We start from the raw sequence: 22,847 nt of genomic DNA, 5'->3' as shown, positions 1-22,847 counted from the left end.
CCAATAAGCCTCCACCGGAATGACCCCCCTGCCCAACCTACACTCCGACCCGTTTTATCAAGAAAACGAATGAAATTGTTAAATCTCTTCCACGTCAACTGTCACTGAAATTTCTTCTGCTGCTGTTTTGTGGTGTATTATAAGTGGCTTTACCATCGCTGATCGGGCACTGGATAGGCAACAATGGAAGCGAATAGTTTAGAGTATAAGGCTTGGGCAGGTGATGAGTTCAAACCTAATTTCATTCGTTTTGTGATACCTGGCAAGTTTCCTTATTACACAAGGAAGCACAGTTGTATCTCCAAATTGGATGAAACTTAAACGATCGGAAGCTGATTGGTATATGCCGTTCAGATTCAAAAGAGGAAGCGAATTGACTGCTGATTTGTTTACTATCAGCAAATGTTCAGCATTTGAATTCAAATGTTCTACTCTTGCTATGAAGTGATGTGCTTTAGGCTGAAAAATGAGTTCGTGAACACCTTCAATATCATTCCAGATCTTTATCTCATCATGCTTGAAAACTCAGTTCGGAAAGAGAAGATCTGTCATTCCTCTTCCTTTCGCAGACAAACATTAATACCATTAAGATATGTTTCTAGTTTTAAAATAATATAACCAAGCGAAGGCAAGATTTTTTTAGAAAGTATTACCAATAATTAATGATTAAATTCATAGCAAAGATAAAATCAATGCAAATATACAGTTTCTAAAAGATTCTGCTCATGATATTAGATTATAAGCAAACTACAAGCAAGGAAAGTCTCTAGCTGTCAGAGCAAATATTGTACTTCAAAAATGTGCTAGGTATGTTCTTAGGCCGAGAAGGATTTGCCTTTCTAATTTTTCGTGCTTCTCCTTTCTTTTCCAGCACGTTTTTTCAAAAAACTTGTGAAAGATCCCGCAACATTTAGAGCTTGGTATTATTGAAAGATTAATACAAAATAGAAAAATAAATTGAAAACAAAATATTTCCCAAATGAGTAGTCATAATATTATACAGTTGAAAACAAAAAAATAATTCAGCAAAACGTTCCAATCAATAAATAGAAAATTGGGAACCGCAAATGAAGAAACCGGTTCCACCAAAGGTTTTAAACGCCGAAAATGGAAAAATATTAGAGCAAAAATTGTGAAAAACGGTGGAAACATCATAAAACATCAAATTTCTCCATTACAGTAGTACTCACAAATAAAAAACCACTACAAGATATCACTTTCAGGATGAATGCAATCATTTATAAAAACAAATGATGCAAACCGAAAAAATGCTTAATAGAAAACCGAAAAAGTTATGAATGAACAAGATATGCGTTATATATTTTTTGAGAGACATATAGTTGAGTTGAAATCACCAGAAATTAAACATAAGACTTTGAACTTCATTCTTTCCCGTCTCTACCATTACTCCTTTCTCTTCCTTTGCTTTTTATCTTTTGTATGTTAAGTTTGTGTCTGCATGCCACTACTGTTGGCACGATGAGCATTAGTAAATAAAATGGATATAAAAAACATACTGAGAAAGGTGAGTAACAATAAAGAAAACCGGTCCGTATATTGTGGATACAGGAATACAAATGTCCATAATATCAGAAATTTCACTGAAATAAACAAAGGAAGTTAGATTTAATTTTACTCCTGTTTTTCCCAACCAAGTCAAATTCGTTTCTGAAGTGGTTTTCAAATTAAGATTGCAAAAATCTTTACCAAATTTTAATTTTAATTTTAATTTTCCATTTTAATGGAAAAATTTTACAAATTTTAAAAATTGCAAAAATTTTAAAAAAAATCGATCCATCTTTACCAGGATCTTTTCATCATAAAGAGAAAAAATGATGATAAAAGCTGTAACACTTCATGAAATATTCACTGTCCGCTCAGAAATCATCAAACCATCGGAATCTTTCGAGTCTTCAAAACTTATCAAGCTTACCAATGAAAATAACTTGGACATATTGGCCAATGCGACCTCCTACCGCATTTTCATTTTGATTCCATCCATTAACTGTTGCAGCATCAGCTGCTGCATCCAACGATGTACCCCTCATTGCTGTTATACCTGGATCTGGACCCATCACTGCATTATAACCATAACGAAAGGTTCGCAAGAGGACGTTCTGTACTCGTATTAATCTAGAAATGACGATTAATTAATCGCTTTAACATTACAATGAGCAGAAACCACAAAACAAGCTGAAAAATTAGGCAAGATTAGTTTACCAACTAATCCCAGAAAACTGCAATGATTTTAACAACTGAATGATGATTTTATCTCATCTTTCCCCACTAGCTTCTGCTTTACACATATTTTAAGTTTTAGAATCAGCTTTGGGAGCTGCCTTAGAGACATCCTATCATTTCCTACTCAAATATCTTTGGTCACTACAACGCTCTTCTTTTAGAAGAATTCTTCGGAACCCAGATTAGTAGAACAGAAGACGATACATACACAGGATCACTTTGATTGTCTTCTATAGAATGACCTCGAAATGTCTGAATAATGGTTTGAGTCAATTCCTCTGCTGCATTAGCCGATACCGACTGTCTGCCAGCTATGGCTGCAATGGCTGCTGCAGCTGTTCCATTGCTTACATCTGAAAACACCTTGATAAATTACTGAATCAGTAAAACTTACCAAACCTTCAATTTGTTCCTGTTTTCTCTCCAAAGCAATCTGCCGCCTACATATTCCTTTTAAATGAATTAACTAAACCTACCAACAGATTACAAGCGGAATTCGCTATATAAGTAAACAGAAACCAACTACTCATTTTTCCCGTCATAAATTACTTATGCATGTGCTCCAGTGAAAACTTTTAACACAAACAAGGATAAAAGTAATAAAATTCATATTTGCAGTCATAAATGAAAATCACATAGAAAGTGCAGCTTTACGAAGATTTGTCCTCACTACTTTGTACTTTCTTAAATTTCCGTATACTTCTGAAAATTCAACTTTAACTGCTTTTACGATTGACATTTCCGAACACTACTAAATCTAATTTTAATATGACATGGTGCAGACAAACAGCAGATTCTTCGAAGTTTCTAAACAGTCTCTGAATTCTGCCACGCATACATATAAACAAATGTCCATTTTTAATCCTAATAAGATCAACCAGAAAGAATTTCCATACCAGAAAATTCATACGATGACACAGTATTATTTGATGCGTTCGGAGCTGATGAGGAAGGTTGTGCGTAAGGTGTAGAACTAACATGACAATGTACAACGCATTGGTCATGTAAACCATAACTTAATAATGATCGTGTATCATCTCGTAATAACTGCCCGCGATAAATCAGCCGCACTATTTTCCCGGCAAGTATCGATTCCCAGAAATAGCGCCTAAAGTTATCGGAGATCATCAAGTTCTCAAAATTCCTTAATAAGTCCCTGAACACCAAAAGGTTGAATAACCTAATACCAGTCAGTCTCCATCACCAGCTACTAAAAGACGTCGGTATCGCCGCAAATTTCAGTATCTTGTTCTAGTTGGTGATGTGGGAGTGCAACTGTGTTTCACTACGCCTATATCCTGAAATGCTCCCGACTGTACTACTCTTTGAAATTAAGGATCTAAGCATAAAAAATTCCGGTCCGTTTATAATTGGGTGGCATCGTGAAGTACTCTTACAAGTATATTATTTTGGAATTGAATAAAATTCTTCAACAAAAAAGCACAGTATAATCAAATATAACTGTCCCACATAACTGCCCCATAACCGGGATAACTGTCCCGTAACTGTCCCCCATAAAGCGAATCAAAATAGAGTATTTCACTATCGGCAATCAAAAATAACTAATATCCCAAAAATTAATCTGCAGAAAGATAAAATTCAAGAAAATAAGAACCTCTTAAACTGTCCCACAGTACATTCCAATGCTGTACAAGCAACAACCTGAGAGTCATCCAAAAACTTTAATTTTACATTAGATAATTGACACCCAGCGTTATCCCCTTCCATTCTTGCAACGGATTGAATTGCTGAATCTGAAATTTTTGGTTTTACACAGAAGTCATTCGAGCACCCAGCTAAAACCACTGACAACATAATTTCTCTTCATACTTTGTCTTTTTTGGAAATTCATCTTTTGTCCAAACTTTATTCCTTCACTTTATTCCTTCATTTATTTCCTTTTATTCCTTCATTTATTCACTTTATCTCTCGTTCAAATTTCTTTCCAAATTTATGCAAGAATTCAAAAATATTTCATTTTTGCTAATAAAGTCTTCGGCTGGCATTATTTCGAAACAAAGATAAAAATCTTTTTTAAAATATATGTATACAGAGATCAAAACATAATAGAGATGGTGGAGGAATTTCAATTACTACCATCAGAAATCCGTTATTCTTTCACTTCTACATAAATGATCTTTTTTAGAAGCTTACCAGTAATAACCGAAGATAATTCACGTTTTCTGTCAGTTGGCGAATTCTTTCCATTTTTAATCTAAAATAAGGAACATCTTATACCGGTAGCGTACTGCTTGGGCATGATAATTTAAATGGAGAGTTACTAGGATCATCAAAGTAGGATCGAAAGCTATTCTGAACATTAAAATTTGCTTGCGATAATGATCTTATAACGTGAGAACATGCCAACATACTCTTCATTCTGGACCCATCCAATATCTATATACATTTCAAAGCCAACAGCAATAATCAACTACTAGCAGCTTTTTTTTTTGTGTAAACTCAATAAACAATAAGAAAAACGGTGCCTTCATGACTTGCTCAAAACTTCCGTAACAACTCAATATTCGACATAATATAATAGATGCACTTTTTTAGTCTCAGCAAAAATTAGAAAGGGTAAAGTTTTGCACAATAAATACTCGAACATACTGAAGTTGAAGTTAAAAGATCAGCATTTTGTTCCCCATTACCAGTTTCTCCTCGTAAATAAGTTGCATGGAGCAAGTTTTCTGTGCTTTCTGTTAAGCTGGTTGCCTAAAAGCATTGGTTTTTGAAAGTCAATTACCTATATAAGCACATTTCTAACCGATAAATAAGAATACTGTCAAACGAGTCTATTAACAATGGTTATCAGATTTCTTTGTCACCAACCCTGAGTTTTTGTGTAAAGTAAGTCTGTCCTTTTTATACAATGCCTTTCTATTTATTTTTTCGTCATAGAATTTCCAACCGATATGAAACTTAATTGCCAAATTCCTTTTAACCAAATGTTTACGCAAATATAAAAGCAAAACAGCGTAATAAAACTACACCTGATTTGGATATACAACATATTGAGGCTCTGTTGGTACTAAACCACAGAAAATGAATACTAGTGCTACAATAATAAAAAAGAAAAAGCTAGATCTGATGGATAACAAAAACCTGTTCTGTTTGCGATATTTCTTGTGCGTACAGCGTACTGTCCTCACTTCTGGAAAAAGAAATGATCATAGTTAGAGCAATGGAAAAATAGACTTCTCGAAAAAAATCTCAGTAACACATCGGAAACAGAATTCCTGAAGAATGAACATTCCACTAAGTTTCATCAACTTTTATGATTTCAGAAAATCCAACTTAATTCTCGTTTACAAACAATTTGAATTAATCTTCATTAAAGACGTTTCCTACGCATATAAGACTAGATCAATGATAAAAGAAACTATAAAATTACGGCTAACGTTTGTCGTTGCGCCATTTCTGTTATTTGAGGCAACACTGCCTCTTGAGAAGTGCTTTGTTCCATAACATCATTGTCCATTAAAGCTTCAAGTGCTTGTTCCGTGACCGTACCAAGAGGCCGTCCATCTCGACGATTTCGAAATAAGTTGACTTCTTGATTATCTACTTGCAACACCTAAGTTCATAGCAAAAAATTATTTTTTCCGACGTCTCCCATTATCAGTAGACAACACAACTCGTTCAGTTGCAGGATTAAACCTCAATTATAACAGTTCCGTAGTCAAAGTTTGAAAAGCGGGTTCATATCATCTTGTTCGTTAACGAATCTCAAACGTTTCATAAAGAAAATGATTTGGAATCAAACGAATTACCTGAACAATTCTTCTATTGGGATGAATCTGCATTTGAACAAGCCATACATAATAATCAACTGGTGGTATACCAGTACTAATCCAAGCCAGCGATATTAACACGATGACAATTACCGCTATCAGAAACCAAATCACCTGAAAAGATTTCATTCGTATAAAGACCTACTTGTCATCTCTCTAATTCTTACATTATGACCATAGGTAGCATAGTTACATTGGGGCGTATGGTATTTTGAAATTAGGGTTACAAATCTAACTTCATTTTTGAGAATAAAGGAAGACAAAAGTCATTTTGACATTATTTTTAAAATATCGACAATTTTGAGACCATAATAGAGAGAAGTAATGAGGTGGCCAAGCTTAATTCTACGATCTTTTGAAATGTTCTAATGAGATTCTTTTTAATGTATAAAAAAACTATTCTTTTCCTTTAGATACTGCAAAAACTTGTCCTTTAGCACTGTAACTACAACAGCTGCAATTCAATTAGTTACTTCGAAGTTGTTGCTCCCATAAACTAGCAACAATTAAAGCAATCTACTGCTATGTTTGAGTGTCTGAATGGTACTCAATTACGAGAACAGAATTAATTAACCTCATCTCCGATGCCTTCAATAAAGTCAGCCATGCGATACATGTGCTATAATGAGAGTTGAAACATGATAGCAATATCCTGAAATGCAACACAGACCACCCTTCATCGAATCAAACTCTCGCTAATCTTTGAATATCGAACACCCCACAATTCGACCGACCATCCCACTTGCAGCAGCATTTCTTAAGGTCCCGTTGAAATCTGACGATTTCGTTCCATCATGCTGCAGAAAGGAGTGAAGTGCATTAGTACTTATATTTGGGGGATGATAAAGGAAGAGAAAGTACAAGTGACTCAGGGAAAATATGCGAATCATCAGGAAGAAGGAGAGGAGGAGTAGCCAATCCTACATTGGTTGTTCATATTCTTCGGCTTATATTCTGATCATTTTCATTTTAATCGAAGTCAGCTGTCGTTAAAATGCTTAGTTAATAAATTGTTGGTGCAATGTCATTTCGATTATCAATCAGAGAAGAGCGCTTATTGTTTACTGTATCTATTCGTCCGGTTTTAGGAAATCAATAAAGACTGCTTCTTGCTTTCTCCTATGTCAGAATGTAAACAAGTGGTTGGATTTTAGTACACTCAAGATTTCATTGTTCCTCATGCTTTTACTTAGCTGTAAAGTATTTAAGGGATACACTAAGGCATTCGAAGGTCATTTTAATACAGGTTCAAGTGCGTGGTGGTTTTCTTGTGAAACAGTTCTGTATTTTCAGTTATGAGGGCTCATCATGTACTCCTTTGCTTAAGAATTCTAATGGTAGTAAGTTATTTTGCTATGAGCAATGAATTTCAAAGTGGTGTAGTGCAGCTGTTACCATGTCAGAATAGTGGTGCAAATCAGGATACTTACTTTCTATCAGAATGAATTGAAGTTTAATCTCCTGTTCCGTAGAGGTTAAAAAATCGTGGAAAGTTCCCTCTTAGCTCCTTATCTCTGTTTTTCGATTTTTTTCGACTTTAGTTCTTCTGCATATGGATATTGGTATGTGGAGCAATTATGGCATCACATTATTCATATGGCAGTCGTGAAACGCTGATCATTGCCATAATACTAGATGCGTTGCTGATGGTTTTTTCCATTTTCTTGATTGTCGATGTCTTGAAAAGATATTATCTGCAGTTTCCAATGGTACTGTATGCTTATTTATTAATAAGAACTCTTTCAAAAAACATCACGTGTAAAATTACATGAAGTTTATACGTCGGTTCGCTGAATATAACACCACAATTTTTGCGTATTAACTTCAACGAGTTACGCTTAGTGCGATTCGAAAAATCAAGTAATAAAGATGTATGGCAAGATGAAATCAAAATACGATCCAAACATAACTGTTTTTGCAAAACTAGTTGAATCAGGAACTTTGGACTAGGTCGATGCTTTCTATGATTCCATCACCTCATGTGAGTACTTGAGAAGCAAGTTAGAAATTTTAAAAATCAATTCGTTTTGAAACACTTATCTGTTGTGGCTTGGAAAAAGCTCCAGTCTTTTGAGCTTTGAAATTTCTAAGTAGAGGATGTAACAGTACAATGAGGTCATCAAACCTCTCTAAATTCCACTTCAACCTTAAAATTCAATTTCTGGCTGAAACTTTTCAGTAAAAATGAGATAAAATTAAAGTGTCTCAGCTTAAAGTTCTGGTTTACTTAAGTGTACATTTGGCAACAAATCGCAGTTAGTTTCGCGTTAAGTAATGATTATGTTAAAAAGAATTATTGAAACCTTGCTTTATTTGTCCCCATAGTTCGTGCATTGATCTTTCTTCAGCAACAAATTATTTTAGATTATTTGATATGTAGGATAATCCATTCCAAACGTGTATAATCCAAACGCGCAAATTGTCAATAGTGGGAGAATAAATTTTATAGACGTCATGCATGCTTCAATCGTTTGAGAAATAATTGTTCTCCGCATGTGTCAAATATTATTTTAGCTAACATACATAACACTTATTGCCGTTGTTATTGCTGGAATCGTTGCATGGATGATCACTGCATCGGCAACAGTTGATGTATTGGCTACTTTAACTATTGTGAGTTCCCTGTCTTCTAAAGATTATAATAAAGAAGAGAAAAAAATTCAGTTAAATCATCTTCCCCTTAACTTTTCTCAACATACGTCGAATCTACTAGATATCATTGATTCCAGCAACAGTTCAGGTTTTTTTTCTTTGCTTCGTTCGTAAAAATCATTAGTCACAAGCATCAAAATCACTAAATGAAAAGTTACTTTTTCAATATAACTTAGCGATTAAGAAAGCATGAATGCTGATTTCGGAAAAAGGAAAAGAGTAGACCACAATATCAGTATGAAATGTTGGTCGAACGATATCTGTTGATAAAATTTAAACTTTAACGAAATATCCCAAGCGAAAATACCTTTTAGGGCAATGCATGGCATACAGTAACGTGTCTTATGATCGATTCTATGACGCAGCGATATGCAACGGGTCCAGGTCAAATTTTTTATACTCAAACGTCATCAGCACAAACACCTACTGGAAGCATAGTAATAAAATACAATCGACATGTTGATACCAATGATGGGTAGCGATAGTCTTATCTCATCCATCTCGCTAACAAAGGCAACTTTTGATCGGTCCCCAGTGCTTTTGCATACAAAGCGCAAAAAAAACAACACTTCGTTGTCTGCTTTGTACTCTTACCATTCAGTACCATGAAGTATACGTTTATAGTTACGTATATTGGCGTTCTATTCTGATCTCACTACATCCTCTTTTGTTTTTGTTTTTTTTTGAATGCATGAAGCTGCACCTTTACAATATTTGGTTTGGTATAACATCCTGGAAATACTGCACTCTAAATGATTTATTTTCCATTTAAAAGCTTGGAATAGTAAACATATAGAACATGGGGGTTTGCTTCATGAATGAACATTTTGAACGGATGAATGAGTAGAAGTAGGTTTTATAGGTAAAAAGACAAATGTAAATTTGCTGGGCAACTCCTGATAGACAAGAAAGCGGAACTTTTATACATCACCATTAAATTAGAAAAGCTTTTTTTTCGAACAAGTTGTGTACAATATATGAATTTGAATTATTTCACTGTTGTAACATGTATGAAGCCGAATTTTTCTTTTTGAGGAATTACGCTTCATATCATTCAAATAAAAGTTTTTAAATTTCTAAAGATCCTTCCTTTTTAAATTCTTGTCAAAATCATTGATTTTGCGAAACAACAATACTTCGGAGCCACTAAGGATGCCCAGCTTACCAGCATGAACAATATTGTTCACTGTACCAGCAAGAAATACTCGTTTAAAACGAAGAAATCCTTTAGGCATAATATGAAGTGCTTGTGCAACCAAAATTATCCAATCAATCAGTGACGACCTGCAATTAGATATTCGAGACCGCTCCTTGTGAATTTCACATGTTTGAAAGCGAAATTTAAAAAAATGGGACTAATAAGTAATCAACATTACAGCTTTTTCTTTCCTTTTTCTCTTATATTGATGTGAATGGACGCTGGATAATTGGGGAGATTAAAACAAACTACAACAAAAATAAGCTAAACTTATAACAACCTCAGGGAAAAAAAGTTGGAAAAGGGAAAAACTGTTTACTATTTAAATTTAAAGTGAGTGTATTGGACTGCAATACGGAGTAAATATAGATTACAGGTAGGGACGAAGGTATGGATGACCATGATAATTTTTAAAAAAACATTTTATTGAAGACAGCGATATAACAACTACCCAGAAAGGAAATATTGTTTGTTCCTAAAGATAACAATAGTGCGTAAAGTAAACGAACCTCAAGAAAATCCGATAAAAAGATTTTTGAAAAAAAAAGTGTTTACTGCTGTATGCTTTCAAATGTAAAGATGTAAATTTGTTCTTCATCCGTAAAGCGAGCTAAGTAGTGATGAGATAGATTCATCACTTGAATAAAGTCAGTTTTAATAAGATTTCATCACAGGAAAATATGAAACTGAACCAACCTAATAAGCCACATGAAAAAGGGAGAATGGGAAAAGCAAAAATAATAAGGATTTCCAGTTTCTTGGTCAAGATTGATATTTCCTGCCAGTTCCAAACCATAAATTTTTGCCGTATTTACTATTTCTTCTCTGAAAAATAAACTTCAAAGGAGTAGATTCAAAGACTAATAAAATAGTATGTTGGAATGCTTCATTATCACTGACCCCAACATTCTATTAATAATGACAGTCGATATATTTTAACATATGAGCTAAAAATTTAAAAGGAACAACAAAACACGTTACTGTCCTTTTAATAGATATAAATGAGATTAATTAATTGCTCAAATATGTGTTAAAAAAAGCTCACTTGGTGTGTAAGGGAGGCATTCCACAAGCATACTCTAAATTATTGATAATTGTTTTATGTTCCTCTGAAGAGGAGTGATATTTATCAGTTTTCAATAAGTCATAAACAAGGAAAAATCCCCCTGGACGTAAAATCCGATTTATTTCTTGTAATGGTGGCTTTAAATCTTCCATATACTTCAGAGCATAAACCTGAAAAAATGCATCGAAAATTAGATTGCAACTTTTCGGTGCACTTTCTAAATCAATGAATTGCCGTGGAATATAGCAATATTGGACTGACTATATTGTGACAAAATTCCCAACAGAGGTAAGCATAATTTAAGGTATCAGACGCGATCACTTGATGATTTTGTGGTATATTAATGTATGCTTACGCAACGCAATTACATAATGTAATTGCGTTATAATTACATAATTATATATTGCACTAATGTAATTGCGTTAATTGCGTTATAATTACATAATTACATAATGCACGCTTATCGCAACAGACAAGAACATCCTTGATTGAACTTACCGCATATGCGCAATCATAACGACTGTCCACCAATGGTAAGCAGCAATAGTTCCCTTGCACAATACTACAATTTTGGAGACCTTCATTCTGGAAACGTTTGTTCCCAATTACCACCTCATTTCCTGCTATTGTCACACCAGTCAAATCAGCTCCAGTGAGGGCTAGATCGTGCATAACACCACCTATACCACATCCAATATCTACACACTTCTTACCTAAAATTAAACTTTACGATCGGTTCGATAGGCAAGTATAAATCCTTGTAGCCATATCAAGTATTCTCGCAAAACTGCTCAAGTATATGGTACCTTCCGCAAGTTCTAAACAGTGACCGATTCGTACATGAAGTTCTTTCAGTGCATCTGCCAGCGATTGCTGTCTCTCTCGAGGCGGAGCAAAATGAAAACTTCCATTAAAGTATTCATCAATAACGGTGGACATAACGGAGTAGTAGTGCGTCGTAACCAACGAATAGTCCGATTTTGCCTTTGCCTCTCTATACAATCGGTCATGTTCTTCAGCAAATGATTCCTGAATTTCAAATGCATCTTGTCGCCATCACAAAGGTTAAGGTTAAAATCTTTGAAAGAATATTTGGTTATTTCGAAAAATCAAGAAAGTTAAGACGCTCCACACCATTTGAAATACTTAAGATATTCAAAATCTTTTTTACACTGTCTCAACCCCAATTTGATTCTTTGAGCATTTCGGCTTTGCCCTAAATAACGAGTATGCAAGGATGGACTTCAGTTCTTATTCATTAACATATGATTTACATTAACTTCATCTTATCAATAGGATGAATTATTGAAATGTAATTGTTATACAACTGATAAATGATTTATCTCGCAGTAGAAATTATTGATAAAAAAAAAAAACCATTTGAAATACTTAGGATTTTCCTTGTGACGCATTTTATTAAGGACAAAAAACGTTACAATCCGAAAAAAATGAAGGAATAAAAGGAACTAAAATGAAAAGGAAGTAATGTTACACTGTACATTGTGTCAGTATAATGGTACACTGATACAATGTACATCCGAACCGTAAATTTGCCGGGTGCTCATTCACTTTTGGATCGGAGTTTTCGAATGTCGACGTAGTTCCTAACAGAATAATGCTTTAATGTGTCATGTAAACATAAACGTATAAGTTTCAATTCAAACATCAGATGTTTAAGTGGTAACAATATCAAACATCCATCTGAAAAAGTTCCCTTCAAGAAGGACAGAATAAGCTACACATATTGAGGAAGATCGTAAAGCTACTGCTAATTTTTTTTTGCTTAATATAAGAATCCGTTAATCCACCAATTCCTTGAAACAATGCCAACTAACCTTCACTAGCCTCCAATTTGGTTTTATCAAAAATTGTATGATTGCCATCGAAATGAAATTTTAGATCGGAAGATAAAAGAAGCAAAAAAAAGGAATATCAATCGGTGACAGTCTGCAATTTTATCTCTCTACCGAGCGCCTCTTCAAAAAAATTATACAGTTGTGCTTCCATTTGTTGAGTTCATTAAAATTCGAGAAAGTCTGAACTCATATTCTTCAATTTAAGAAAATCTTAGGTTACCAATGGTTAAACAGGCAAATGATTCCATGTGCAGATCCAAATAACTAAAGGATTTGAAATTCTCAACATAACATGGAAGACAGTGAGATAAAAAGCTTCTAATCTTGAAAAAGACTAAGTCTCGCTTTCCCTCTTTCGAAAAAACCATAGGAGTGTTTTATTTGACAGAAAAAAAGCAATTTACCAAATCTTCCCGTCGAAAATGTCGTAGTAATTTGAAAAACTTCGATGTTAAATCAATCGACATGATGACCAGAGTGTTATAGCACGGAATGATCGTTTTTCTCATAGAGGGATTTCTCGGAGTGATCATGAAAATCGGCATCAATATAACACCCAACACTGTCATGATTGTAACAGTTCTACTCCTTATCACTATGCAAAAACAAGGACAACATTATGGGGGGAAGGGAGGAGAGGGTAGAAGAGGAGGGGATGCACAGACACGCATACTCACACAATCTACAAGAAATATTACAACTGCGACATGTCTTGTACAAAGCGGTGGTGCAAAGGGAACACGAGAAAATCGTACTTTTAGTTTCTCATTATCTTCCAATCTTCAAAGAGCAAAATAACAAAAGAACTTAAACGAATAGATTTAATGGTAAAATTTTGTAAAAGTATGAAGGATTCTTTTAAGATGATAGTCAAGAATATGAAATATCAATTTTTAAAGCAATCGAGCACGTGAGTTAAAAATGACTTCTTTCATCAATATATGGTATATTTGAGTAATTTCGAAGCAATACCCATTTTTAGGAGTTGAAATAATAAATCTTTCTTAAAATACATTTTGTTTAGAATTTGCAAATTATTAAAATCTGATTCGCATGAATATACATTCCTGAGTGCAACATGTACACTTATTTCTCTAGAACGTTAACATGGTAAGCCCGAAAACAGTAAAACTGATCACTTTTCCTTAATTGTTCGCATTGGAAAGAGGTAAACGAAGAATCAATGTTTTGGTTAATGCAGCAGCACGGACACTGCTATAACCCTGAAAAAAAATTTTCCATTTGCATCTAATCAGAAAATCATAATTTGGTGTACAAACAGCTTATGAAACAACATCTGTTTGTTTTCTGATTTGTATAACTTCAGTAAAAACCTTCTTTGCACAACTATTAATCCGATACTAGTCGCTGAACCACCACCTTCTACGAAAAGTTCATTATTCCAGGGTCAAGTATAGGAGTATTGGAAAAAAAAATATAAATTTTCATGGGATACATGTCGGCCGTACTTTCGATGAGTTGGACTAAGTAACTAAATAAATATTAATCCTAACAAAGACAACTTTTTCATCCTTTTTAATCCAACCAGTGCTTCTTAAGGGAAAACAGCCGATTTACAAACCAAACTCTTCTACCTGCCACACACGACTAGCGCGACTTTGACCGTGTTGATAATCTGTAATACCACGGATCAGTGTCCAGCTATCAATTCGTGAGCCATTTATGGCAGCAATAACAGAATCGAAACCAGCATCAACCGCACGTAAATTATGGTTTGCGGCAAATTTGTCACGAAATTGAGCCGTAGCACCACTAGTGTCGTCACCAATCTCAAACAAATTGCTGTAAAGCAACTTCACCTCATATTTTATTTTAATCCACTGTCTTAACTTATTATTCTGCTCTATTCTTTTTCTAAACATTTCTTTTAGAAGGAAGAATTTGAATTGTGATTCATGGGTTTAAAATAAAACCATGACTGATTCTCCCATAAAATGCAAGATCTTACCTTTTAATGAAATAGAGTACTGAAAGTAGGCGTGAAGTGAAGAACAAAGACAGGAAAATTGGGCAAAGTAATGGTCAGATTTGACAGATCTAAAGAAAATATTCAGAGGGGATTTTAAAATACTACCTGCTCTTCATTAGCAAATGTCTGCTTTCTATATGAAACCATTGCTCCAATGGAACCAACATGAACTGCCGAGTCAACTCTTTCCGAATTAGGATGTGGGATGACAACTACCTGCCCACCACCTGGAACAAAAACGAATTTATTTCAAGCTTACATAGTGACATATGACTGATCAGTATGTTTTTATTCCTGCAATTTTCAGAACCTGCAAATTCTCTTTCTTCAAAAATTACATACAGTATTCATCTTGATTTGAAATCAAATTAATGAGCTTTGCTCTTTAACTTAGCTTACCAACAGGGACAGCTAATAAATCAGCCTGTGGCGGCGGTCTTGAAAAACTCATGTCGCCGTTGGCAGCATCCAAATGATCAATGGTTGTTTTCGTTATCGAGTTCCATTCTGCTATCATTTTTTCGTCCCTGGAAAATCAAAGCAGAGATGGATTAACTTCGCTTAGCTTACTATTTATAAGTATTTCATAGTCGTCAATAGCTTAATTAGCTTATTTATTTGCTTAACCAAAACTCGTTATTTTTAGTTTCTCTTCAAACGTTCATCAAAACTAAAAGCAAATCTTACATATTTTTTGCAATATGAGCAATAATTGCATCTTGAGGATTCCAATTTCGAACTAGGAAGCCATTTACATGTTCTGTCGTTCTATCAATAGTATAGGCATGCGCAAACACATAAGAATTCGGATCCGGACTGCTGACAACGACGTCACCAAGACGTACGTGTCGCGTAGCATCCGTGTAATGAGCAACACCGCCACCAACACCAACGATAAATACATGCTCAACATGTTGAAAATTACCCAGAAGACGAGTTGTGATAGAACCAGCAGATGTTGTTGCTTCACGACTATCACCTGTAAATCAATACTACCGACTCCAAAGGATTAGACTTAAATTTGGAATAACTAGCATTTTCTGGAGAATTTACTATATACAATTGAACAAAACCCTTTATCACAGTAGTAATTGATATCTCTATCACTGCTTTAAGTGCCATCGGACCGTCAAGGATTCCGGAAACTTTTAGCTATTGTTATTCTGCTCTATTGAACTAATGGTCACTTATTAAAATCCATGTCTTTGGAACTCCTCCCTCTATCAGATAAAAATTGATAGACAACAATTTATTACCAAGACCTACAAATCGGGCCACAGAATAAAAGAAATACACACCAATAACCGCCAATTTCGTCGCAACAACCCGATGCTTTCCAATCCATCCAAGGGTATAAATATTGGAATCACCACCGGAACGGTAACGATGAACCGTCGTACTGTTATCAATGATCGCATCAATGCTCTGTTTCTCAGTAAACAAGCATGTTAAGATAGCAACAGTAGGGTGGTCACGTGGACCGAAGCTAGCTGGAGTTCGAGATAATTCAACTGCAAGAATGAAGGAAGAATGAATATATTCGAAAGTTCCTTCTTATTGACCCGGACTCTTTGTGCGTAAAATTACATATAATGTTCCAAAATCAGAACTAACAGTATGCTCAATAATCGTACGAATCAAAGTAATTTTGTTTTATTCCTAGAAAGTCCCCCACCAAAAAAAAGAGAAAAAGATTTATTCATTTTTTCCGGTGTTCCCTACTGGAAAAATAGTCCAGACTCTGTAAAGTTTACGAATTAAAAAACTTACTGTTATCGACAGCGCTCACACGAATCCATTCATTCTGCAGCTTTTGTACAACACCTAGTGCTTCTAGTTCATGAAGAAATCCATTAACTTCCTTGCTTGTACAACGCAAAGATCTAAAATTTGAAAATCTGATGAAAAATTAAATAAAAAAAATTTGATTAAAAAAACACGACAGAGTTAATCTTTTGGCCTCTTTTGAATAATCTCGAATAATACATAAGCAATTCGAAATTTGTAATTTGGAATAGGCTTCGCAAGAATTCATGAATCTATAAAAGACGGAATTATCCAAAAATCCAGTTATTACACCTTCAAAAACATTGTCCATAACTTACTCCGCAATAATGTCCACAGATAAACCATTTGGATATGCGTGTTCCAGAACTTCCTGTACATGAGCTACGGTAACGTTCTCAACTTCAGAACCAGAATCTGAAGAAAAATTCAATAAAAGAATTCACAGAACGATTGAATTTGCCTTACATGAATTTGCTGACCAGTCAGATAATTATATCCAGTTGAAACATTAAAATATTCAGCAAACTGAGAAAGTCGATTAACAAATATTCATTGTTAATGCGGTCAAAAATAACTCTGAATAGACGAAACTTTTACTTTCGCACCAACTTTTTCTTTTTTACCCACTTTTGTCAATCTCTTTTGTCAATTTTGAACATCAAAACATCCTCATGGATTGTGAAATCTACCATATTGCTTAGGATCAGGCATCTGGTATGTTTCATCTTCCTTCGCAAACTGCATGTCAATTTCGATTTCTCGCAAAGCAACATAATCGTTTTGCATGAGCTTCAAAATTCGCTTCAGAAATGTTACATAATCTGAAATCTATTTTCATACGACTCATCAAAACTTCAAAACGGAACTCTTGAATTCTTCTCGCAGTCATACCCAACAAAAGTTGCTCCCACATGAATCCAAGTTATTGCGGATATGCGGAATATTAATGCTAACGTTATTATTTGAAAATTAGTTCCTATTTCTCTTTTGAAAACAAAATCACCTCTTGGAAAAATATTGACAAGATCCCGGAAGAATTGTTGAGCTATAGCATGCTTGTCAGCACTTCCCGTATCTTCGAAAAACCGGAAACGGAAGCAACGGTTCTCCTGAAAAGGAGAGACTTATTTATTTTTCTTTTTTGCAAACAGTTAAAGAACTTTACGTTATCCGCAAGCAGAAATATATTTTCTTAGTACTGCAAAAGCTTGCATCAAATATGCAGAAATGTAAAAAAATTTATATACAAACGGGCACCGTTATTTGTGCTGATTAGAAATGTAATTATGGAATGCTAAGATTTCGACATAGGTTTATATTACACTAAGAACTTTGCGCTATGGTTTATATTACACTAAGACTTAAAAAGAAAAAGAAAAACCGAAGACAAGGTACGAGACATATACATTTGTAGATGCAAGTTAAGGGTGTTAAATAAATAAAAGCATGTATATTAAAAAAAAATTAATGAGAAAACGAACAAAAAACACTGGTTATTTACAAGCAATGACTAGACAATATCCGGCAAATAATAACCACTTGTAACACATGAAACTTAACCTGCTTCTTCATATTCCCATTTCGTAGCCACACGGAAAAAGTGAGCGAGACATCACATTTTAAATCTACAATATAAATATTTAAGCTCATCTGATCTTATATGAAGTTGCGGAAGTGGATTGTAATGATCAGTTATGCTTCTTTGACATTATGTACAAATTATACAACAAAAATTACACAAACTTGGCTTTCCATCGGTAAGCTTATTGATAACAATGCCAGTGTGTTCTCCACCTGCAACATGCAATATGCAAGTGTATTCAACCTCGATGTTCCTAAAAAAATCCATTTGAAAAATTTTCAAAATCTAATTTAGGTCGAAATAACTCATTTATCAAGGAGGATGAAACGGCATAAATTAAGAAGGTGTAAGAAAATGTAAATGTAAGACTTACATCAAGAAAATGTATGAGATAAACCAAGAAAAAAAAAGAAAAAAAGACAAATGTAGTGGAAAGTTGGTTTTTCAAATTTTTCATTTTTTTTTTCCAAAAAAGCAACAAATTTCAAACACATAAGAAGCGTTTAATCATTTTTTCTCTCTTCCCTAACATTTATTGTTTTCAACGCTTCACCAATACAAAAAAAAAATTTAAATAGCCATCTTTCAGATGGCTGTGGTTTCAACGCATAACCTAAAAACTTAGGCTTAAAAAGCCAACAAATTGCAACGAGAAAAAATATTAAAAGAATGGAGCGGATTTTCCTATTTTTAAAGCAATATGTGAAACGTTCACACTTCTCAGTAGACAACGCATCGTCAATTCTTATTGGCCTCCCTTTCCTTATTCAAGTGATCAGAAAAACTGCTCATCCCTTTTTTCCAAGTTTATGGAAGTCTTTTGTATGACTCAATGAAATAATATTCTTCTCATTTCACCTAGAATTGGAAAAGAACAATCCTTATTTCTGTAATTTCAGAGATGAAGTTTCTATTTCTTAATTTTAAAAACAGCAAAAATGAGGACGAAGTTTGAAATTTTCCCTCTCAAAAACTCATATAAAGAGTGACTGTTGGTGATCACATGAAATTCGATTGGCTGGTTTGGATATCAGGTTTGCACATCAGGCTTTCACTTTTCCCACATCCTAATCAGTGCAGAGGTTCTTCATACAGCTCCGAATTCTTTTCTCTTTCGTCTGTCTGAAAATTTCTTTCCAGCACCGATGTGAGAACACTTACCGTGAAATAAGCACTACATTATGTTCCGGACTTTGTACAAGAGGTGAAAGTACCACAAGTCCACCGGAATAGGGTGCTTTCGTTGCTACCATTTTCGAAACAATAGCCACCGTGAACCAAAAAAGCTTTTCTCACTTACTGCAACACTTGTGGAAAGCGATCTGAAAAATGACGGGAGAAGAAGTCTGTGTTGTGGCCGCATATCTTGCTGAAACCTGTCCGTATCATCCAAATACTTTTGGGGGCAGATAAGACTTGTCCAAATCAGCTCGCACTCTAAGCTCACAGCAAAACGAACCACAGGAAAAGAACTATCGAAAGGCAAGGCCGTACTCTGACGCTTCCATTTCAGGCATCAAATATTTTAAAATTGTAAGAAATATCGCATGTGAAATCAAATGGCAACAAAAATCAGACAAATGAGATTGCAACCAAAAAAGACAAATCAAATCGGAAAATGAAGAAAGGCTCTCGAGTCTCTCGACTTACTAAGTGATATGTGTGACATATGTTGTGGTCCTCCGAAGTTGGACATTTTATTCTTTAGTCATGTAAGAAAGTATCGAAAATAGGCTAAGGCTGCCCTATAACTTCAGAATTTGAACCGGAACGGGATTTGGGATGAACTCAAACACCACTTGAAGTCGGTTCGGTTACTGATGCAAGCAAAGCGCGACTACAAAGCGATACGTTACGTAGAGCTAGCTGCTACTTGATAAATTCTAAGCAAAAGCTATTCAATTGGTAGTAAATTAAATTTATCAGAGGACATTAAATAATATTCAAGAATCGTTAACGAAAATAACAATTACCGAATGGTAAAAAAAGCTTCCGCAAAATTTTGATAGCAATGCACTCTGCCACAAAAACCAACCAATCCTTTCTAAAAAAAAAGAAATGAATCATATGGAAAGACAAATGAAGAGAAATGTTTGTCCAAGGTTTCTTTCAAGATGTAATCATAAGTGAAGCACTTATAAATTCATATTTAAATTTCATCTAAATTTAGCGCGATCCATCTTGGCGTGTTTGCCCATATAACAGATGATGTTATTGACGGAAAACTGAGCATTAAATCACTTCCTGAAGCTTTATCAGGAAAATGGGAATATCTTTGCGGCTAAAAATATGCTTAAACATTTGTGAACCATGATTATTTTTCCAAAAAGCAATCTGCTGCCGACGAACTAACGATTCTTAATTTGAAATATACCAAAAAAAAAATTTTTAACAGCAAGAATTTAAAAGGATAATTCGAATGTCGTGATATGTTCATAAAATGGGTCTGAAAAGTATGAGAACTAGAGAATGTATATAATCAAATCTGACGAGAATAAAGAAGTCAGAAGTAGTTTATCGTTAATATTCGAAGTAATCGCAGTGATCTTCCTCTCGTGTAGTTTATTATTTTAGTTTTTTTTTAACAGTTGGTATCCATAAATTGAAATCAAATTTATCCAGTAGAAGCTAAAACCTTCCCAAGAAAAGAATGGAACTTGATGTTTAAGGAAGTATTCATGCTGTATCTAAACCTTCCCTCTCTCAATTAAGTTCTGCCACACAGTTTGAAATTGTTAAAACGGATAATTTCTTTTCCTTTTTTTAAAATTTAATACATCGTAAAACCTTCGTATCTGAAAGGAAACACATTTGATAGGGTTCTTCTTTCTCTTTCCTCATTTATTCTTTTGGAAATTTAAAAATTTTATTAAAATTCATGCCTATCATTTTTTTCCTGGAAAAACACAAAAAAGTTTCGCAGCAACAGATGTTTAAAATGAAGAACATAGAAGGAAGAAACAGAACATGAAAGAACATAGAATCAATATTACATTCACTAATACTCGAAGAACTTTTCCAAGTAACCATACCGATTTGAAGGTTGCAGTGCAAAATGAATGAATAATGCAAGAGAGGGTTCTAGACAACTTGAAATTCCATGAATGATTGATATCTTCCTCCAACTTTCCCACTCACTCACAAGGAATGCACTTCCATGTCGCAGTTATTGTCAATTTTGAAAGTAACAATACCAAAATGTTAAATAATCCCTCTTTATAGATTTTATCACAGATAAGTATCCGAGGACTTCTTTATTGCTCCGTTATACTGTTATTATCACTTTTTAATCACCATTATCAATATAGTGACCTCAGTATTATAGATACGTGATTCACTACAAACTGTCAGTTCAGCATCGACCCTTACGGCCAGAAGATAAACTTGTGCTGTCCCTGCAAGATCGCAAGGACACTGCTAATTATTGGAGAGCAATGTGATCCGTCTCGAAGGACACACCAAATATCCTCACTCAACTACCCCGTCCATCAGGTCAAACTATCCTCTTTCTGCTTCCATCAGTATCGGCCCTCACTATCGAAATCGGAAAAACCATTTTTTTTAATGCACTGACGACATATTTATTTCCTTTACAATTAATCCCCGATTCACTTTAATTTTCAGATTTACTTCTCGGCTTTCTTTTTTCAACAGCACTGTTCCCAGAATGATTTTTCGTCACAGATTAATCGAATCGAAATTGCTGGTGGAACTGTATGGTATACGATTAGCAGTCAAAACCGAAACCCAGTCTTCTGCAATGGTTTAATCTTAAGCTAGATAAATGACAATTTCCGGAAACAATTCAGAATTATGAGGATTGGAAGCTAGTTCAAAATCTTTTTTAACGTTTTATTTGCACAGCAGTTGTAAAAGATTGTTTATAGATAAATAATAAACAAATATTAAAATGTTCCACTTCAGACAAATTGATAAAGTCATTATGTGGAAAGTATACCTTGATGAAATTTGAGAATAAAGGGTGAAACGAGTAAGGCGAGTTGAGAAATCGTTCCCTCTTATATCTGATATCAAGTCAGAATAGAAAAGAAAAGGAATTAGACATTGAACCAAATTTGCAATAAGGAAAAGATTTGAAGATAAATCTCGATGTTTTGGAAGAAAAAATCGGTGGAGGAAAACATGTTAGGTCATTACATTGTAAAATCTTATATCTAAGTGATCTGCTTTAAAAGAACACATTTAATTCTCTCTGTATAGAGCTTTTTTCATCATCTCATATCTTCTCTCCGGTGACAATTCACACATGGCTAATGATTCATTCCCAAACTTGTTTTTTTATTTAAAACTGAAACTAATCACTGAAGTTTGCAGAAAAAGCACTTTCACCTGATAAGCTTTAAGTTGTATTTTCCTTATATAATAGTTATAGAAGGAAGACTTAGATTAAGAGAGTTGCTGTTGAAATAAAACAAGATTTTTTACGGAAACGAATAGCACTTGGATGAAAAGCTAATTTATTAGTTATTGTAGTTATGCTTAGATGCTTTTAACGTATTGAATATTTAAATGGAAATAGTCAAAGCAAATGAATTAATCATAACAGAAATGTTAAACAAAGATGGTAATTAGAGGCACAATGTTAGCATATGCTAATCATCGACAGAAACATCGATGATTTAGTATATCAATTGAGTTGACATTTAAAGTATCTGTTCA

The 22,847-nt window shown here is 34.3% G+C and overlaps 4 protein-coding genes across 4 annotated transcripts; 1 reads left to right on the top strand and 3 right to left on the bottom strand.

Annotated features, from left to right (window-relative positions):
- Window positions 1-1,312: 1,312 nt before the first annotated feature.
- On the bottom strand, window positions 1,313-6,824 carry LOAG_00973 (hypothetical protein). The gene is made up of 11 exons (XM_020445613.1): window positions 6,610-6,824; window positions 6,015-6,149; window positions 5,643-5,818; window positions 5,347-5,395; window positions 4,852-4,956; window positions 4,396-4,456; window positions 3,857-3,995; window positions 3,138-3,349; window positions 2,450-2,594; window positions 1,934-2,133; window positions 1,313-1,601 (listed from the first exon to the last, which is right to left on the bottom strand). The coding sequence occupies exons 1-11, from the start codon at window positions 6,649-6,651 to the stop codon at window positions 1,444-1,446; spliced, it is 1,422 nt and encodes a 473-aa protein (XP_020303949.1). The 5' UTR covers window positions 6,652-6,824; the 3' UTR covers window positions 1,313-1,443.
- A 788-nt stretch (window positions 6,825-7,612) lies between these two features.
- LOAG_00972 (hypothetical protein) lies at window positions 7,613-9,241 on the top strand (the record flags this gene model as incomplete). Its single annotated transcript, XM_003136512.2, has 3 exons — window positions 7,613-7,684; window positions 8,550-8,648; window positions 9,002-9,241. The coding sequence occupies 3 exons, from the start codon at window positions 7,613-7,615 to the stop codon at window positions 9,164-9,166; spliced, it is 336 nt and encodes a 111-aa protein (XP_003136560.2). The 3' UTR covers window positions 9,167-9,241.
- A 522-nt stretch (window positions 9,242-9,763) lies between these two features.
- On the bottom strand, window positions 9,764-13,733 carry LOAG_00971 (hypothetical protein; the record flags this gene model as incomplete). The annotated part of the gene is made up of 6 exons (XM_020445612.1): window positions 13,212-13,733; window positions 11,758-11,980; window positions 11,450-11,664; window positions 10,931-11,121; window positions 10,582-10,710; window positions 9,764-9,971 (listed from the first exon to the last, which is right to left on the bottom strand). The coding sequence occupies exons 1-6, from the start codon at window positions 13,374-13,376 to the stop codon at window positions 9,764-9,766; spliced, it is 1,131 nt and encodes a 376-aa protein (XP_020303948.1). The 5' UTR covers window positions 13,377-13,733.
- Window positions 13,734-13,751: 18 nt separating this feature from the next.
- LOAG_00970 (hypothetical protein) lies at window positions 13,752-19,462 on the bottom strand. Its single transcript, XM_020445611.1, has 13 exons — window positions 19,329-19,462; window positions 18,329-18,420; window positions 18,146-18,210; window positions 17,589-17,694; window positions 17,275-17,406; window positions 16,903-16,999; window positions 16,568-16,680; window positions 16,096-16,308; window positions 15,485-15,776; window positions 15,197-15,324; window positions 14,903-15,024; window positions 14,403-14,597; window positions 13,752-14,030 (listed from the first exon to the last, which is right to left on the bottom strand). The coding sequence occupies exons 1-13, from the start codon at window positions 19,418-19,420 to the stop codon at window positions 13,953-13,955; spliced, it is 1,725 nt and encodes a 574-aa protein (XP_020303947.1). The 5' UTR covers window positions 19,421-19,462; the 3' UTR covers window positions 13,752-13,952.
- Window positions 19,463-22,847: the final 3,385 nt, after the last annotated feature.

The sequence above is a fragment of the Loa loa genome (genome assembly GCF_000183805.2).
Source record: "Loa loa unplaced genomic scaffold supercont3.390, whole genome shotgun sequence".
NCBI lineage: Eukaryota > Metazoa > Nematoda > Chromadorea > Rhabditida > Onchocercidae > Loa > Loa loa.
Note: the sequence above shows the minus strand (reverse complement) of the source record. Positions and strands in the feature narration are given on the sequence as shown.

Excerpts from the sequence above, each read along its gene's own strand:
- LOAG_00970 (XM_020445611.1), bottom strand. The coding sequence starts at position 19,420 with ATGGTAGCAACGAAAGCACCCTATTCCGGTGGACTTGTGGTACTTTCA. Across the intron at positions 18,211-18,328 it reads GCTTACCGATGGAAAGCCAA|ATTTAAAATGTGATGTCTCG; the intron begins GTTTGTGTAATT and ends TTTATATTGTAG. Across the intron at positions 14,031-14,402 it reads GCGCTAGTCGTGTGTGGCAG|GGTTATAGCAGTGTCCGTGC; the intron begins GTAGAAGAGTTT and ends ATTTTTTTTCAG.
- LOAG_00973 (XM_020445613.1), bottom strand. The coding sequence starts at position 6,651 with ATGTATCGCATGGCTGACTTTATTGAAGGCATCGGAGATGAG. Across the intron at positions 3,350-3,856 it reads ACTGTGGGACAGTTTAAGAG|GCGCTATTTCTGGGAATCGA; the intron begins GTTCTTATTTTC and ends CGATAACTTTAG. Across the intron at positions 2,134-2,449 it reads GACAATCAAAGTGATCCTGT|ATTAATACGAGTACAGAACG; the intron begins GTATGTATCGTC and ends CGTCATTTCTAG.